At 36.4% G+C, this 18,728-nt stretch overlaps 1 protein-coding gene across 2 annotated transcripts; it reads right to left on the reverse strand.

Annotated features, from left to right (window-relative positions):
* Positions 1-3,170: 3,170 nt before the first annotated feature.
* Positions 3,171-15,187, reverse strand: LOC106742062 (proton-coupled amino acid transporter 1-like). 2 transcript variants are annotated; one of them, XM_014614653.1, is made up of 8 exons: positions 14,962-15,187; positions 8,949-8,998; positions 8,645-8,761; positions 7,207-7,479; positions 6,380-6,464; positions 5,024-5,293; positions 4,593-4,947; positions 3,171-3,812 (listed from the first exon to the last, which is right to left on the reverse strand). In XM_014614653.1, exons 1-8 carry the CDS (start codon positions 14,995-14,997, stop codon positions 3,562-3,564), a joined length of 1,437 nt encoding a protein of 478 aa, XP_014470139.1. In that variant the 5' UTR covers positions 14,998-15,187; the 3' UTR covers positions 3,171-3,561. The 2 variants fall into 2 exon arrangements, with proteins under 2 accessions (XP_014470139.1, XP_014470140.1); XM_014614654.1 differs by lacking the exon at positions 14,962-15,187 and adding an exon at positions 14,413-14,820.
* Between the last annotated feature and the right edge of the window lie 3,541 nt (positions 15,188-18,728).

Here is an 18,728-nt window from a genome sequence, read left to right on the forward strand (position 1 = left end):
GTCATAGGCGGCATTAGCTTTATACGTGACGACGAGTATTTCGGCAAGCGGATTGCCGAGAGAAGTATGTGTATTTATTACAATATCTACAAATTCAATATCGTACATATTCGTTCATACGAGACGTACACTTTCTTGCTGATTCATTCAAAAATCGGTATGTTTATTATCGAAGTTCAATATGACGTTCAAATTTTCACTTTTACGTAGCTCGACTCACGATACATATATATATATATATATATTGAATTGATATATATATATATATAGGGTGAAGAAAAAATCCCCGAAATATCTCGAAGAATATGTTTTATAGAAAACTGTTTCAGATAAATGTTGTAGGGTTTAAAAAGATCAATTTACTGAACAGCTTAAACTTGGGTGGCGTTGTCAAAGTCACCTTGAATTTTTTTAATGGAACTCCCTACTTTTTATTGCCTTTCTTCAGACCTTCTAAAAGCACTATAATTTTATTCACTTTAAATAAGCTGTTTCAAAGTTATTGAGCTTTTTGTGGTAAGATATCTAGCCTACGAAGACAAGATGATCCAACCAACTGATGAACTTTTTTAATTTTTTGTTATAATATTCTTATGTTCGATACTATTACCGATTTTGTTTTAATTGGCTGGACATTAACCGAGTTTGCTTTCATTGCTCCGATCTTGGCATGGCAAGACACCCAACACATTTCTTTGCATATTTAATATTTTCATACGCCTAACGGTGTACCCTATAGAATATATGGGATGAGCGATAACGTATTGTAAAAAATCGTAAAAAATGTCTTCAAAATTTGATGAAAATAGTAATGAAAATTAATTATTATAACTATTATTGGGTATTTTATATACTTGCTGAACAACAATAACAAGTTACTTTTAAAAAATAACTTCTCAGCCTTGCATTTGACTATCTAAGATTTAACTTCGTAGATTTAATTTTTGTATATGCCGTTGTATAAATAAGCTTTCAATCTTGGGAATTCTGTTCAAGTGTACTTTGCCTGGAATTAACTAAAAATATAATTTTACTATTTATTTGACCTCCTCAAGTTTATTTTGCAGTATTTTTTATTAACTTATAGTTCAAAAAGTATTGATGCCCCAATATTTTTCTATCAATTCTTCTCAACTTCAATTAAGCTTCAGAATACGCCGTTGTTGCGCGATGAGACACCCTAAATGTATAAATATTTGTCATGAACTTTATATATACACCGATATCGAGTTCTTCTCGAGAGACCGATATATTTTGGTTCATATCTGCAGCGATATCATAGCTCAATGTATCATTTAGTGATACAGACGCAGTGTGTATCACCTTCGTGTGCAACGTTACGTCCACGTTAATTTTTCGTGTCGCTTCCAGATTTCTAGATTTACGCCCGCTCTCTCTCTCTCTCTCTCTCTCTCTCTCCCCCTCCCTCTCTCTCTCTCTCTCTCTCTCTCTCTCTCTCTCTCTCTCTNTCTCTCTCTCTCTATCTATCTATCTATCTATCTATCTATCTATCTCTCTCTAGCCATTTATTGAAACCAAAGATCGAAAAGTAACTCGTAACTCTTGTGCCAAATTGAGAAAGGCGCTCATTATTACACACACACACACACACACACAATTTTATATAGTGTTATAGCATTATTTGGTGAAGGGACGATATCATCGTGACGTCGCCTTCTTTATTTTTCTTACATTCTTTATTGATCCTTTTCACTTGAATTTTATACTGCAAAAGTGAAATGTTTTTTTTTTGTACGAATGTATAGATATTATATAGATTGTTCAGAACAATCGGACGTTTCATTAATTCCTTTTGTGCACTTTTATCGCAGCGCTTCTGCCATTAAGGATAGTTACCACGTTCGTTTCGTCGCGACGATTTTGATTTTCGAGCGCATCGCGCGCGCTCACTTCTTTCATCATAGTTTGTATATTGTGCATAATAATGTAAGGGAGACAAAGCGGTATATCCAGCAAAGTATAAATATATACATACGCATATACAACAAAAAGAAAAAAATTCAAAAGAAATGTTTACGAGTACAAAATGTGGCACAGAATATATTTGTATCAGGTTTATCAACATTAACATTGTAAGTAATATTAATAGAACATGGCAATGATTAAAGAGATCGTTATTATCTTCCTTTCCCTTAATTATTCTTCCTTTTCATTTTCCTCAGCAGTATGAACATCATTTGTCATCGCTTCTTCCGAATCGAGCCTGTTTTCCTCATTCATTTTCAAGGGATTCTATTTAAGAAGGAATGAAGTTCACGCGATTAGATTGGGCACTACAAATTAAGAGATTACTAGGAAGTTAAGATGATTAGTCCGTGACAATACTGTTAGAAAAGTAATGATTAATACCAACATGAAGAAGCTCGACAAATCTATACATAAAATGTTTAGAAATATGATTTTTGATATACAGCTTTGACACTCTAGTAAGAGAATTTCAATGAATATCAAAGTTACGTAATGTTTAAAATCTAATAAAGTAATAATCGTTTTTTGCACTCTGATGTTCAATACTTTTGACTGGGACCGCTTATATTAGATGTATGCTGTGAACATACGAGTATGTACTCCGATCATACATGTTACTAGAAAAATAATCTTGGCGTCGGATTTTTCCATATTTTCATGTATTTTTCGCACTTGTATATTTTGATTCTATTAAAAAATTCGAACCAAGAGGCACAAACGGAAATATAGCGCGAATAATATTGCTAAATCTTCGTTGATGTAACGATTATTTCAGCGTCGATTTAACGTCAATTCGATGTATATTTCTCGCTAAGTCGAGAAATAGCGTCAAAATCATATTATTACCCACACTTTACCTGAGAGACAGATATCATTTTGGGTTATCGCAATAATCATAGAATATCCTAAGACATGGATATCCAGTAGATACACAGAAGAAGTGATATCCTACGAATATCCCTCAAGATATCCGGAGGATATCGTAAGATGTATCATTATGTACTCAGATAGCAAAGCATATGTCGGTCATTTTATTTATAGTTACTGGACGTCATTTATTAACATATCTGGTATTTGAATAATAGTATTCCTCAGCGAGAAATAATTTATCGAATCGATTCGATGTAATTTTGATTATACAAGCGATTCCACAGAAATGGCGAAAGAGGAGGTACAGTATATGAAAATAAAATTACTTTTATTTCTGTACAATGAAACCTTTTTTACATACCGGCTGCACGCGCCGAATACGTGTGCTGCTCAGGTCCTGCCACGTCATAACAGTCTTATGTATATGAACGCCCGTGAAACCGCACTAAAAGCGCACTTAGGAACTTCACCCCTCTCCTTCGTGTTTTCTCTGTGTGTGATACATCGTGTCGTACAATGATGTTTATTCGCACGGCTAAAGCCTCTAAATGCACGCTCATTTTTAGATGCCACTTTTTACTCTTGGCGAATGATGAACTTCAAACTACGTATCACATTATCACTGTTCATTTCTCACGCGGAGAATGACTTATCCCCCCTTTCGATTGCAATATCATTGCACGGCCTGGTCACAAATCGTCATCACTTTTTTGAGAATTTTTCCACGATCTCGCTGATACTCGAGAAAGTGCCTGCTATCAAACCCAGGACTCCGATTAGTATCAGGCAGATGTTCTTCGCCAGCATGATCTTCCTCTCTCTAGGTTCCGCGATCTTCCAAAAGGTGCATATCTGTATGATCGCCGGGAAAGCGAGTCCTAAACCCGACAAGCAGAACGCACCGAATAACGAGATGAAGAGATCCAGCTGCTGTACTGTAATCGCCAACACAACTGAAACGACACATTTTTTTTCCCGTTTTTCCTTTCTTCCTCTACGTCGCGGATATTACTACCTGGAATATCTTCGCAAGAAAAATTTATCCAACAGAAATTGATGGACACATTCTGTAAGTATAACCTTTATCCATCCTGTCGTTGATAAAATATCTTTCTTTTCCGGAGATATTCAAGATGATAATAATTTCACATAATTAAATGACGTAGTTAACACGTTCATTGCCAAGCTGAAAATTGGAATTTCGTGTGGTGGCCAAATTTTTCATTTAGTTTTTATTGTGCTCAAAATAAGTTAATATATTATTTATATGCTTTTATTATTATGTACATAAGATTTATATACTCTAAATATCTATTACGCGATTGGCCGTTTGGTGAGAACTCGCATCACGCGATATCGCGTGATTGGCAATGAACGTGTTCAAGAGAATAAACGGCTTAAAGGGAAATAATGTAAAATATAGAGTTACTCAAGTGTAGTCCAACATTTGATTTTTGAGGTCATAAGTTTTATAAAGAAGAGCTCGCACAAGCACATTAAAAGCCTTGTTTCGGAAATAATAAAAATTTTGAATTACTAATTGTTTTTTTTCTCATTTTCTATAATATAATAATTTTATCAAAACCTGTCGAGAATATCTTTCTTCTAAATATTTAGTGAAATAAGAAAAATCGATAAAAACGTTTGATCTGCCGTACCACTTAAACTTAAAAAACGCATAAGAGGCACGTTGTTGTTAACGAAATCCACGGATTCGATGAATGATCACTTACAAGTGAGCAGGATTATAACTGTCCTAACCACATATTCCCAGACCAGTTTGAAGCGATGTTTACCAATCGCAGGGCTGATGTACTCGTTCCACGCGATGTCGATAGCGACGTAACATTGAATGGGATGCGTGAAGAAGATAGCGATGGCTAAGATAATCTGCACCGCTTTGCCCACCTTTTCATCGGTGGGCAGACTGAGCGTAATGCTACCTTCGATGTCACTGCCATAACGTATGTATCCGAAGAATCCCAAGCCAGCGTACAACACTATTATGACGCTCATGGAAAGATTGAGGACACCGAACGGCTTCATGAAGGCTTTCGGCGTCTTCATCTCGTTCTCCAACGGCATGATCTGTGAACGAACGACATTTACGTTATTATATTTGCAAAATTCATGCGCTTATACATATTTGAGCAGATTTATTCACCACGCCAATAGCTTCGAGAGCGAAAAGGACGGTGCCGAAGAAGAGTGGGAAATTTGCGATATTTCCGACGGGCGCGCGATCTTTGAACGACAAGGGTTCCCGGAAAATGAAGTAGAGTATGATGGCAAATCCGGCGAACATAAGAACGTTCGCAAGCGTCGAGAACGGTGCCAAGAATTTCAGATTCCTAATGTAGTTGACGAGGATTAAGGGCAACAAGATAATCGCCATGTATACATTCAGGTCCAGATTAATCCATGTTTTCAGCGCCTGAAAGGCAAAGATACTCTCATTGTAATCACTTCCAATCGCAGACAGTTGTTGACTTCTGTGTCATACATGTATGTAGAATTTTTTTGTATAAAACATGTTTTCAAACAGAACTATCTCGATTTTATTTATATAATAAAACAATTGCAATATCTGTGTGAAATCACATAGAGTTGAATATTTCCAAGATAACGTTAAATAATATTACTCGAGTATATTAGAATATTGCGTCTAATATTCTAAACGCGGAATATTAAATAATATTATAGGGTTACATTGTAAGCTGAACACGTTCTTTCTTTCTCCTTCTCGTTTAAACCGAAGAGCCAAACCAATTTATGATGTGTTAAACAGTATGGCACGCGCCGTAAAGAATCGAGGTTTTAAATGAAATCGCCGAAATGCTCTAACGAGTCCTTGAGCAGATAACGAAGCCGCTCAAATCCGTTAATATGTCTAATCACATTGACGACCGCATGCGGAAAAGGAAGTGACAATTCTGTGTTTCTCGTCTCGCGATTTAACTCACGATTAGATCGTCCTCTTTTTCCGTCAATGCGGCCTCTCTCTCCCTCTCTTTGAATTATTTAAGAAAAATGTTTGAAACAAATCGGCACATTGGCAAAAAAATTCATGGAAACTGTGAACGATATCTCCGTGCAATCATATATCCCTCGTGATAAAACTTGGTTCGCGCGCAGCAAGTCTCGCGTGACCGAGATATTCCACCATAATAAACCATTCCAATAATCATTCTATAAGAATATAAGATAAATAACGTCAGCTAATAAATATTTTGCTCTTAATACCATTGCAAATTGCTGAAATGAAAAGGAAAAGTTGTAGGTGGATTGTCGAAAATGATCGATCTATCTATCTCACCTTGACTGAACGGCGCATGTATTAATTACACGTCGACTGTCCGTTCGCGTATTCCCGCGGCGTATTTCCCTGACCTAGATTGTTCCCTTTTACCCCTACTTACGCGTGTACCTACTCTAATGCCGCTGCACCTTTCGCGTGAAATATTTCAGTGGAAAGCAAAAATTGAGATTTATTGAGTCACATGCTGAAAATGATACTCACCAGTTGCAGGTTGCTGGCGATGAATACCACGTAGACGCAGCAAGTGCCCATCTGATATATCATTAGGAAGCCGTTTATTATGTGACTGCGAACACAGAAAAGGAAGAATCGATTTCCAGCTCTCAGAATTTCTTGCCGAAATTTCCCGATGAAAATCTCATTCGGAATAATTCGAGCGATTCTTCACTCACGTACGGAATGAATGAATTCTCCGCTTTGAATCCTCGAGTGACTATTTCCAGCCGAAATCTGAAGCGTTCTGAGAAATTCCGAACGTAATGTTAGATGTAAATTTTTCTCGGAGTGAAATTTCACTTGAAAATTCAAATGAGTCAGTCGGATTTCGTTCGATGTGTGTTTTCTCTGATTTTATGCACATTGCTGACCGATCTCGGGATAATTTTATATATCCCTCTGGTATATATTTTTATGGAATTCTTTGCACCAGTCTATGTTATAGTAAATACTTGCAGAATCCGACATTTCTTACCAGTTTTATCAGAGTTAGCTGTCCTTATTTGAAAAACACATTTTCACAGCTAGATTTTAGCTCCTATGGTTAATTCTTTCTCAGTTGCGAAATATTATTTCTTATGAGTTGTCTTGTCTTATGAGAGTCTTGCGAGTTTTCATCCGGCCCCTATTCAGGAACTGAAATTTTTTCCGTGTGATTCGACGATTTCGTAAAAATGTTCATACAAAGAATCTATCGTCGAACAGCTATTATTATTATCGCGAGTATAATTCCTGCGCGAATACGTGTCCTCGTTATGTACCGGTGAAAGTATCGCGCCGCACGCTTGGAATCGTGAACTATTCGGACTCACACGGAGGCTCTGGAACACCGTCTCAGCCACATCGGTCCTTCCGCCAACGCAGCTTCCGCGGTCGCCGGATACGACATGGATGGCACCCGCAGCCTCTTGCACAGCTCATACTCCGATTGTACGAGGATTCGCATACAGTACGTACAGAATAATCCTATGATAAACGTGGCGATCAGGCCGATGATGTAACCGGCATTGTAGAAGGCCTTCGGCATCGCGAGGATCCCAGTGCCCAGACTACCCTTCAACAGGTGTAGCATCGTCTCCGCGTTGCTGAAAAATAATCGGCTTTACGAGGAGATCGGAAAATCGAATTTTTCGCAAAACTTTCCAACCCAGTGGTCAAAGTAACTTCAATTCTAATGACATACTTTGGTCATTATCTTAATCTGTCTGTTTTCACCATCCAAATAAGTTGTTTTTACATTAGGATACATTAAGTATTCAACAGAGAAGCCAAGGAAAGTTTTTTTCACCAAAATAAATAAGCTGTAGTTTCTTCTTTAATCATTCGGAAATGTAAAGAAATTTCGTCCGAGAAAACTTCAATCTTTCACAAATATCGGAAATTTTTTCACATCTTTTCTCGTCTAAAACAAATGACGAACAAATGTTACATTCTGTTTGTCGTTTTCCATATATAAAAATGATCACAATTAAAAGAACCGATAGAGATGATTCGAAAGTAGAGACTTCTCGTTGAATTTTCACCAGCAAGACGAATCGTCGTCAGATCGGAAATTGGATGTAGAAAATTAATTAAGACGCTTAGCGTTCGATACATGACCATTTTGTATGCAAAGAAAGTGCTTCTCGTTATCGTCTCAAATTGCGCATTTATAGTCTCCTAGTTCAATCAATTATTCAGATTGCTCCTAAATCAGATTCTTCCTCGATAAATCGCGATTACAATCTGGCATTAAACAAAAAGTGAGATAACGCGCGTCCTAAATATCGTTTTATCAATTGAGGGATTTGGCAGTGTAAACTTTACATATGTGTCAAAGGAATTCATATCATAAGAATACGTTATCGAGACGATAAAAAATGCTGATATCGTCTCGATCTAATGTTTTACTGTGACATAGAAAATTACAATAACGCACCGAGTATTCCATTATTTAACGTGCAATTAACGCGCTTTCATCTTTTCACATTGGAAAAATGATTAATCTTAACCTTTTTTAGATTATGAAGATAGGTAATATCATTTCGATCGTATTACGCGACTCCTTCAATAACAAATTTGTAATATAATACTGCCGATTTTGTGATTTCTGCTTAATTTTATCTACTGTCACGATTTTACGCATGTATGATGTTAGCAAATGAAAAATTGTCGTCAATATATTAAAAACATTGTCTTTTGCAAAATTTCGTTATTCATAATATAATCATCTATTTAATAAGCGAATTATGATTACATATCGATACTTACGTGGTCGGGTGCTCCACCATTCTGTAATTATACGGATCGTAATCGGCGTAATTTTGCTCGTGCGCGCTTTTCTTCTTCTCTTCCATCTCCAAAATGTAGGAGGGTTTCGAGTCGTTTCTGTGAAAATCCATCGTGATTGTTACTTTCTAAACGGTTAAAGTACTGTCGTAAGTGACGAGATAAATCTGACGTCCGTCCGTTTCAAATCTTTCATGTGAAAGCTTTTGAATAATATTTGATGCAGAGTTTACGACAATTACCGTCCTGTTTTTTTTCTAATCAACTAAACGTATCGAACACTTACTCATTTTGGTATCCTTTGGACCATACTTTCCTTGGGTTCTGGAGAGTATCCTACGAGAATATAAGGAAAAATTACATAAAATAATCTAAAAACTATCGGTAAATCTTGAGTGGAAATTAAATATCTATTGTCTAGTTTGCTTAGCTAATCATCTAAGTTCTCCTACTAGCTATACCAATTAAGTAGTGGCTAGACAAAAAAGAGACGAAAATTTATCGGTAAATCTTCAATGGAAATTGAATGTCAGAACTGTCTACCCACTAGATATATAGAGAAGTTGTTGTTGTACCTAGCGACAGTACATTGAACCTTGAACTTCGAACCTGTTTAAGCAAGTGCTCCGGTAGCAAAAGGATGACTAACTGCTAATTAAATGATTCGATACTGCCCTGAATCTGTATTTTTTTTTTTATTACTTTGATCTTATTATCTATATCAAGAAAAAAAATCTTTCTACATGTATAATTTGAAATATATTAACCAATGATTAAGAGACAAATTTTTAATGGCTCCGCTCCGGAGCCCTCGAGTGCAAAGGGTTAAAAATCTTGGCTAAATAATCATTGAAATACTGCCAGTATTTCATCACTGTAAATTCCCTATAAGTTCTCAGTATTAAGTTTCTGTGAGGGAATTCAAGAGAATTCATCTCGAATAACAAGAATATATTTTTCGCGCAATTTCTTCGTGTATGCAAGTTTGATCTGTTCAACACTGTATAATGCTCATTTCTGTCTAATCTAACGTATTGAGAATACGTACTCAAAATGTTCTCTTCTTCCGTGCATTCGATGAAAGAATTCTCTTGTCACGAAAATGACTCGACACATATTTTGAATCGGCGACGATTTTCGATATCTTTTACGATATCCTTCATCGTCGATATCATGATCGTCACAATCAGCGTGACGCCGTCGGTAGCGTTTATACAGTTGGCCATTGGTTAATCATTGGGTCTGATTTTACTATCTGACACGTAACACCGTATTCCCCGCAAGTATTAATTACAAGTGACATTTATTTTCGATGATGATCTGGACGATATGTTCGAGTTTACGCGCTCGTACGAGAGGGATAAGATCGTACTCACGATCGTATATTTTTTGCGAAATCGTTACGTTTAGCACGAGAGAGGTTCACACGTGGTAATTTCGAACAACGCCCATACAATGATCGATCAAGATCGTCTTATTGATAGCTCGCTCGCAAAGTAAGTACGTTCGTATTTTTGCGTTACTCTGTTGTAATATTCCGCTGACCGCAGCTGTTGCGTGCGGTTATAGATGCCAATTTAACGGGGGGGTTTCATCCAGCTCTTTCCGTCGGTGGAAACAATTGAATCGGCACGGCCAATCGTTTCTAATATTGATTGCGCAGATATTACTCAGCGCCTGTCAGGACGTACTCTTTAAATTTCTCGTCGTATGTCACTCAAAATAAGTATTCTCCAAAATATTGTCATTCGTAAGAATGAATGTTTCACTCAAGCTTAGAAAACGAATTCTGACTCCATACGAGTGAATGTTTCAATCTGTTAGAGGTGAATTTGTTTGTTCCGTGGAATTTCCGTGACATTCACTGTCCAGTTTCGAGCAAAAGTATTCACTCGACGATTCAGAGTGAAGAATTTATACGAATTAAAAATCATTCGAATTGGAGTGACGGGTCAGTTTATGTTCATAGCTGCACACTTTTCAAAACAAGTAATACGGCAATCCAAGATATTAATTAATCAATCTGAATTTAGTGATTCATTCATTTTCTATATATTCAACCGATAGCTCAGCGAAAAAGTTCACATGGAATTAAGATGAATGAAAAGTAAAATTCCACTTAAAATTCAGAACGGAGAATTCAATCTATAAGAATGAAACATTACTCAATTGCTCGAAATATTACTCGGCTGCCACTTTTCGAGTGAAAATTCAGAGGGATGAGATATTTTTGCGTTGAATAAATGAAACTTAGATGAATCTCTCGTGTCAAAATCGAAAGGATTCCATCGGCAAATGAAGCGCGACGGAGGATATTAATTAACTGATGAAGATGAAAGAATCAAATATAAATTCACTCAATCTTTAAATAAAGATAGTGAGAGTTAAAGTATCTTAAATCTCGGGCCCTTCGAAGAATTATTTAAACGTTTTCGGTCGTCACTCTCCTCAATGAGGAAGTAAAGATATTAACATAGATAACTTCTCATTCTTAGTAATGTGTTTCGCTATGGTTAGTTCATTGACAGCATTTTCGGCCGCAATCAACGAGCAATAAAAACGCATTCAAGTTAGGTTTACTTAGTTTTTGGCTGCTTGCTTTGGCAAGCTACTGAATCTTTAAGATTTCGTAACTTTTCTGAAATGTTCTTATTTCACGGCATTTAGTTTCAATAAAATTCCAACATTTTTGCCCCATGAAACACACGAGATCTTAACAAGTCCTATCATTTAAAATCAAAAGTATTCGAAAACAAATGTACAAAGTGCCTATTAATAGGACTATAGTGTTAAATGCCTATATTTATAGGCACTATAGGCAAGTATATTTATACTATTACATTTAGTGTGCAGATGTTACAGTTGTAAATGTACAAATTTGAAAAATTTTATTCAATCATCAGACAAGATTGCAATCATTAGAATAATAAATAGATTATCAGAGATAGATCACACGGAAAAGAAAATAATGTATCTCGATTCGACACAGAAAGAAATTGGTATGTTTCGAGGAAATAATTACATGTTTATGTAATAATTCAAGATTCAACAGCTATGGAATCTTATTTACTCGCTTGGACCAATTTGCCGGATGAGTGTCAAACTAGAATTAAAATCAAAAAGGTATGTGTTGATCTTTCGAAAATTGATTGATTATTCGCTCGTTTGCTCGCGTAGAGAATTGCGAAATCTTGACGCGAAAATTACTGGCCGACATCATTCACTCCGCCTTTTTTACACGCAGTTAACGCGGCGAATATACATGGGAAAACGTTCTTGCCGCGCCGTGTAAATTGCATAATGCGCGGATACGGCCATTTAATTCGTCCTTCAAAACAGAGTACTACGCACAAAAATAATGAGATGCGTCGTTAACGTACATGCATAACGTTTATACGCGCACGCAGATTCCCTCGCGATAGTGGATTTTTATCTCTAATTAATCAAACGAAAATATAATATTATTTAATATAAACATGAGGATTGGATAAGATTGTTTTTTAACCAAATTAAAAGTTAATTGCCTAAAAAGCAACTAAAAAAGAGATAAAAATGCATTGACGTTAAAAGTTACACAAACAAAATGTAACTCAGTTAAAAGTTAAAAATCAAATGAACTTTTTGTTAGAAGTTAATTATGCAAAGCAGTACATACATACATGCAATCAACAACCCTCGGCTTCCGAGATTTTCTCTCTTATAATAACCAGCTCTTACATCCAAGATCGTCTCAAGTTACTACTGTACGGATCGCTACAATGCAACTCTAAGGATGAACCTGAAGACGGTCAAAAATATCTGATATGATGTGAAAATGTTCATATATTGTTGGAGAAACGTAAATTTGAATCAAATATAGAATTATTCAAAATAATATATCTTATTTTTATATAGTGTTTTTTTCTTTTAATGTCTCAACAAGAATTATTTTCAGAATAACTATATTGTGCGCTCTTTAATGGACTATCGTAATATTGCGGTAAAATTATAATATTGTTGAAATGATCTCACCGATTGCAGATACAAGTCTAGATACTAATTTTTTTTTCCATGTAGTCTTGAAACAATTATCAAAAATATGCCAGAAACAGAATTTCGAAAATTTACAAAAACATATTTTAATATGTGCAAAAAACAACGTCAATTTACATTTCTATAAAGAAAAACAAAACAGAATTGTTTTTGCAAATTCCGCTATTGACATACTGAAGGGATATTTTTATAGATTTCTTCTTCCCAGATTTTCCTACCGTACGAAAAATCATACACGCCATAAATTAAAGCACAATCTGCGATTATTTCTAATATCTGAGAGAATGAATGAAAACAATTGCTGTGTCATTTTCATCGTGGCTTTAAAATCTCAAACTAAAATTGCAAACAACTTACTTTATCTTGTGGGTTATCTTGAGTTATCAGTGTTTCAAAATAGACCAATTTTCCGGTCTTGAAAAGTATTGTCCTTGCTTTTAACGACTCCAAGAAGAAAAGATGATACAAGGAGGGGAGTAAAATTAATCAACAGTTAAAGCATAACATGTAGGGAGTTTGCAGAGAGGGAAATGATCAGTCGGATCATTATCAACCGGAGGTGGGCAATCGAAAAGATAAACGAAAACCTTCCATGACGCTCGACATTCATCAAAGATACGTCGGAGATGCAGATCTGAAGAGATGCAAATCATGATGCAATGTCGATCTGTATGAGCGTTGCGTCACTGATATCGCGCATATTGTAATGTTACACTTTGTCTTAACAATGCTCCCTCTCCTTTCTGTCGCACGCGATGGTAATTCGGTGTGAAAACAAGATTGATTTCCTCATCTCGTCGTTGCTTAACAAGAGTGATGCCAACATTATAAATCTATATTGCGGGAGAGAAACGTAACACTTGTAGAAAATACAATTCGGACACTTTCGCGCGATCGAAAGGACATGTACCTGGTTGCCTTCGACAGTGGCGGCGGCGAGGAGAAGAAAAATAAACGGAACAGAAAAAAGTCACGGGAGAAGGACATTTCGCGACCAGTTCGGCCCGTCCGCTCATTTCCTCATTGTGCAACAGTTTGAATTGCCAATTATTGCCCGACGAGTAAAAGAAAGAAGAAAAAGAAACGTACATTGTCGACTACTTGCAACGAACGATCGTCCTTCGACGTGTGGCAATAGTTTCGATTGGCGCAAACTTCTCATGCTCTCGTAATCAGATCGTCGCGCGATCGAAAACATCGGCCGCTACAGTTTGTTCTTGATTCTTTATTATCCCGCTTCGGTTCATCGCTATAAAAAAAAAAAAAAGAAGTTCATTCCGCGAATCTCACAGCAACGACGGCTATATTTCACCGCGCGGTCGCATAAATTATCAGATGTTGTTATTGTGCCCGAAATGTAATTTCCGTACACCTTATCTGTGATAGCCACGGCGACTTTGGCATTTTCAAGATATCTCAAGTGGTTAAATTCTTGTTATTTTTGGGTTTTAGCCTGCGAAAAATTCCGCGCTATACTTTTCGGCTGTACAACTCGCGAAATATTTCGAACACTATTGTACGCGTTATCTGTATTATGCACGTTTAGATAAAGCTAGGTATACCGCGCATTGCCTCAGAATAATGTATCATGCGCCGCTATCGGCACTTAAATGACAAGCGGGAAGGTGATAACAATTTTTTTTTGTAAAAATAATGGCATGTAAATTATACGTGAATAAAGGGCCTTACGTAATTCTGCTGCTTTCTTTTATACATACGTTCACGTTACAACGTACGCAGCATCATTAGAACATTCCAACGAAGGATTCCGTAAAAATAAGCGAAAGGGTCACCGCTATCTCAATCACTTTATCGTCTTATACACTTTTCATCGGCACCAAAGTTCTTTTAAATCCTTAAAGAAAAAAAGAGCGGCTTTTTTCCTGAAATTATGGATTTTGGCAGCGTTTTTCTTCTCTGTTGCTCGTACTATTTTTCTAATGAATGAGGACACGACATGCTACGTTTCTTATATCAGATAAATGCATTTGCGATACTATATCTTTTTCTAAACGATCCTTCAGTATCATCCTCCTTTCACGAGTGTGTATCATGCTTCACTCGAGGCTAAAATGTCACGAATCACTGCCGAGAGAACTTTCAGAACGAATCGGCAAGAGCCGTCTGCCGCGCTCAATTAGTTACGTCAATCAATGACTCGAATTATTTCTTTACTCAGCTGTCTCCCCCCCAAAACACTCTAAAACACGTGCAGCAAGGATCTTTAAGCGAAAAGCGACGCATAAGTTCTCGTGCCGTTCACTCACCGTACTTGATGTAAATCCCAGATTGTCGTGCGACATCCTGTAGGGATCACTGGGTGCGCCAATGAGTTCTCGCGTACGACAGTAGTAAATGTGAGTGGAAGAGAGTGAAGACAGGATAGTGAGAACAAGTGAAAAAGAAGAAAAGAAGAATAAAGAGGGGGAAGAATCGAGCGAGATTTTTTTAATCTTTGAAGGTGCGTTGCATCGTGGCAGGTACGGCCGCCGCAAGTCGACTGATCTCGGTCTTGGCGCGAAGTATTATTTATATAGCATCAATAGCATGCGGTACCGTTTCGGCCGAGTAATACAAGCCAGGAGGGGGGATGCTCGGTCGGTCGACCAGCCCGCCGACGGGATATGACAGTGTTTTGACACCTGGTGCACTTACCCCAGGTGGGTCATTTTCGGACCTCCTGTGCGCGGGAAACATCGAGCGAGTGAGAATCGTCCTCCAGGTCGCGCCGCGCTATTAGCGTCTGACTTCTCGCGGAAACGCACAGGAGCGTGAACAAAGGTGAGGTTCCTTATACGACGAAGAGGAATATTTGCACGGTAAATTTAGACGCGTTACATTATAGTGGCGTTCTTTTCATTCTTTGTCTTCGTATCGCGCACGAGATCGGAGGGACCTATACGGTCGTGCGAAATTAATAAGAGAGGCGTTATACCTAAAGCGATCTCAAGTGGAAAAATAATCCTTGATGTTGCAGAGGATATTGCAATGATGGCCTAATAAGCATAATAGGAATTATGCAAGTTTTACAGATGCCTGTTATAATTTCTGTGCAGACAAGGCAGAGCCCCTTAAAATCAGACCGGAAAGAAGAATACTGTCCGATAGACAACTGTATGGCGCAGACTAATCTTTTCTTTTTTCACACCATCATATTGAAAAGCGCGTTTTTCTCAAAACGATACTTTTTAAATAGGCGTAACTTTTACCATTTTTATTACGATTCACTTGAAACTTTCACTTTTGTGCAAAATTTTTTCGTAAGATTTTTTTTCCAACTGCTCACCATTTTTACAAACAAGCATATTTCTGAAAATCCCTATATACTACTTTAGTCAATGTCATGTAGAAAATAAAGATTCTCAGTTTCTTGTTCAAACCGTCTCATCGTAATCTTGTACGTCGATTGGGCGCTCGCTGAGAAACAATCTGTTCGAATCGACCGTTATTTTTTTTCGAAAAAATAAAACTTTTTTTTATAACTTCTATATAAGTATCTATTCACGGATTTTTAATTTATTCTTTTTGTACAACAAATTCCTGAAAACGGTTCTTTTCTAAAGTCCAAACTACTATTAAAGATTTTCCCGATATTACAGCATCATAAATTTTCAATACCTCAAAAACTATGAATTTCCTGGAAAAGAAGTGTTCCTTTACATATGTATAGATCATGTTCCGATTAGTAATGTTGTTAAAATTTGAAAAGATTCCTACGAAAATAAATTTACGGACCAACTACCTCAATCACCGGCTATCGCATCTGCAATATCCGTATTTTAAAAAAAATGTAACGAGTAGTGCTTCTGTTTGAAGTGCAAAGATAGCATAGATCTCGTGACTATTACTAATCCTCCCTACTTACTGCGTCATCGAATAAACGCTCAATGAGCGCGAAAGTAATTTTAATGTTTTACCTTAATAACTTTTTCATTAGCACTTTAACGGTTTCTTATCGCAACGAAGTTACTCGCGAGCGGGCGAGATATATATGGAATGTGATTTTGCGATACGAATAATTTAGTGTAATGAATAGAATATTTCGTCGTGCCATACACAGAATGATTATTGATTTCTACCTATCGATATAATCGTACTTTTTTTATCTCGACGAGTGCTATCTTTTGTCAATGATAAGAGAAAAATGTAACGATCAAAGCCTTTTCTTTCGCGCACTGATACTTCTTTTATATATTAAATTCATTAATTTCATCTTGCAAATTTCGAGACACGCTCGATTTTTTCACTTCCCGCTACGTCTCTCAACAAAAATAAATAATACAGGATTTCGAACTCTACGATAAATCATTCGGACAGCTTGATATTCAAAATCAAAACAGCGAATCTTGAAAAATACAACACGTCAAACGTGACTAGAATGCAATTTAACGGGGATTGAATTGTTTTTCCTCTTCTGCTTTTTCAAATGAATTTGAAAAGAGAACGACGGATATCAATCGCATTCTAATTGATTAATAAGTTATAAGGAAAAATTTATCCCCGTTCATTCCATGGCAACGAGTGAAACGATAATCTCTCGCTGTGCGTGTGTGATCAGACTGACGGATTTCGTGGGCACAGCGCAAACAAATAAAAAACGGCATTCCTGAGTATCCTTTCAGATAGAGGTCACTTTTTGCGTCACGTGTTTACTTCCGAATAAATCGATTAATATTATACGAACTTTAAAAGCATTTAGATAATGACCCGATATGAACGGTGTCTCTGATATTATATGCCCGATAAAAATGATGATTCTTCGCCGAAACACGACGCCGCATGACCATGAGTTTTGCGTAGGTGTAATATAAGGCCGATGAATTGTGGTTGAATTATGGAGCGTCTTTCGCCTCCCAGACGAGCTCTCATCGTATGAAAGTGCAGATGACATAAATCAAGAATCATTCTCGCCCGTCCTCTGTACATATTTCGAAATGTTTAACAATCTTTATTTCACCCGGGTGTATATTAATATAAATGAGAAGCGTATACAGCTTAAAACGAGAATAATTCGTACACAAGTGTTTCATAATATTTTTTATGTAAAAAGTGTATCCCAATGAGAATGTCGAAACGAAAGGATGTCGAAACATATCTTGGCCGGCGAAATTAGCTCGATGGTGCTGGCAAAGGTAGAAAAACTCAACGTTCGTTTGAACTTGTTTTCAAGTTGAAACTTAAATAAATTGACATGAACAATAAATAAATATTATTATTCTTAATTTTACTGTTGCAACTTCCGCATTGCCGCGTTCTGTGTGTCGCAACTCTGTGTACATCCGTTTATAAGTAAAATCTCGTTTCGGAACAATACTTTTGATGCGTCGTTTCGATATAGACCGATTCGATAGGTCATTTCTTACTGAGAAGAATAGCAAAATTAATGGATTGCTGAAGATCTTTTCAAGTTTCACAATTCCCACATTAATTGGCAACTGAAAAGCTTATTTACTTTATACTGAGAAATCCATTTGATTGAATGAAACAAAATTTCTTGCTTCAACCATTTTGTTAACACATTGCGGACCGCTAAGAAATCTGTAAGACATACGCCTAGGACCGCACGTTTTTGGGCAAACTTGCACGTTACTAAAATCGTCATTACATTTTTATTGATGAAGCAATGTTTGTTAAACTTTCAGAAATTGTAAAATAGGACGCATTTTAGGTATTATTGAAAAAAAAATTATGTTTTTTAATAATTATCATAATTTTTTTTACTTGAAAATAAATTTTTACGAATTTTTTAAAAATTGTAAAATAGGATGCATTTCAGGTATTATAAAAAAAAATTGTTTTTTAATCATTATCATAACATTTTTATTTAAAAATCAATTTTAAACCAAAGTTCCTAGTACTTTTTTGACACATTGTTGACCGGCAATTTTACTTAAAATTTATCTCATGTCATCGGCTATTATTTCGTAATTGGATGTGGAAGTGAAACAATATAAATAAACTCCAATCAATTTTATTTAATATTTAACTTTTAATATTTCTTTTTGGTATGATAAACAGTGTAGCAATCACCTAC

Source organism: Dinoponera quadriceps, unplaced genomic scaffold, assembly GCF_001313825.1.
Source record: "Dinoponera quadriceps isolate SergipeBrazil2010 unplaced genomic scaffold, ASM131382v1 scaffold588, whole genome shotgun sequence".
NCBI classification, from domain to species: domain Eukaryota; kingdom Metazoa; phylum Arthropoda; class Insecta; order Hymenoptera; family Formicidae; genus Dinoponera; species Dinoponera quadriceps.

Bases quoted from the DNA above. Each gene is read 5' to 3' on its own strand.
- LOC106742062 (XM_014614653.1), bottom strand. From the start codon at position 14,997: ATGTCGCACGACAATCTGGGATTTACATCAAGTACG. The intron at 8,762-8,948 runs GTAAGTGTTCGA...GGATTTTCACAG, and splicing joins TCCAAAGGATACCAAAATGA to AAACGACTCGAAACCCTCCT. The intron at 3,813-4,592 runs GTAAGTGATCAT...GTGTCGTTTCAG, and splicing joins AGTTATAATCCTGCTCACTT to TTGTGTTGGCGATTACAGTA.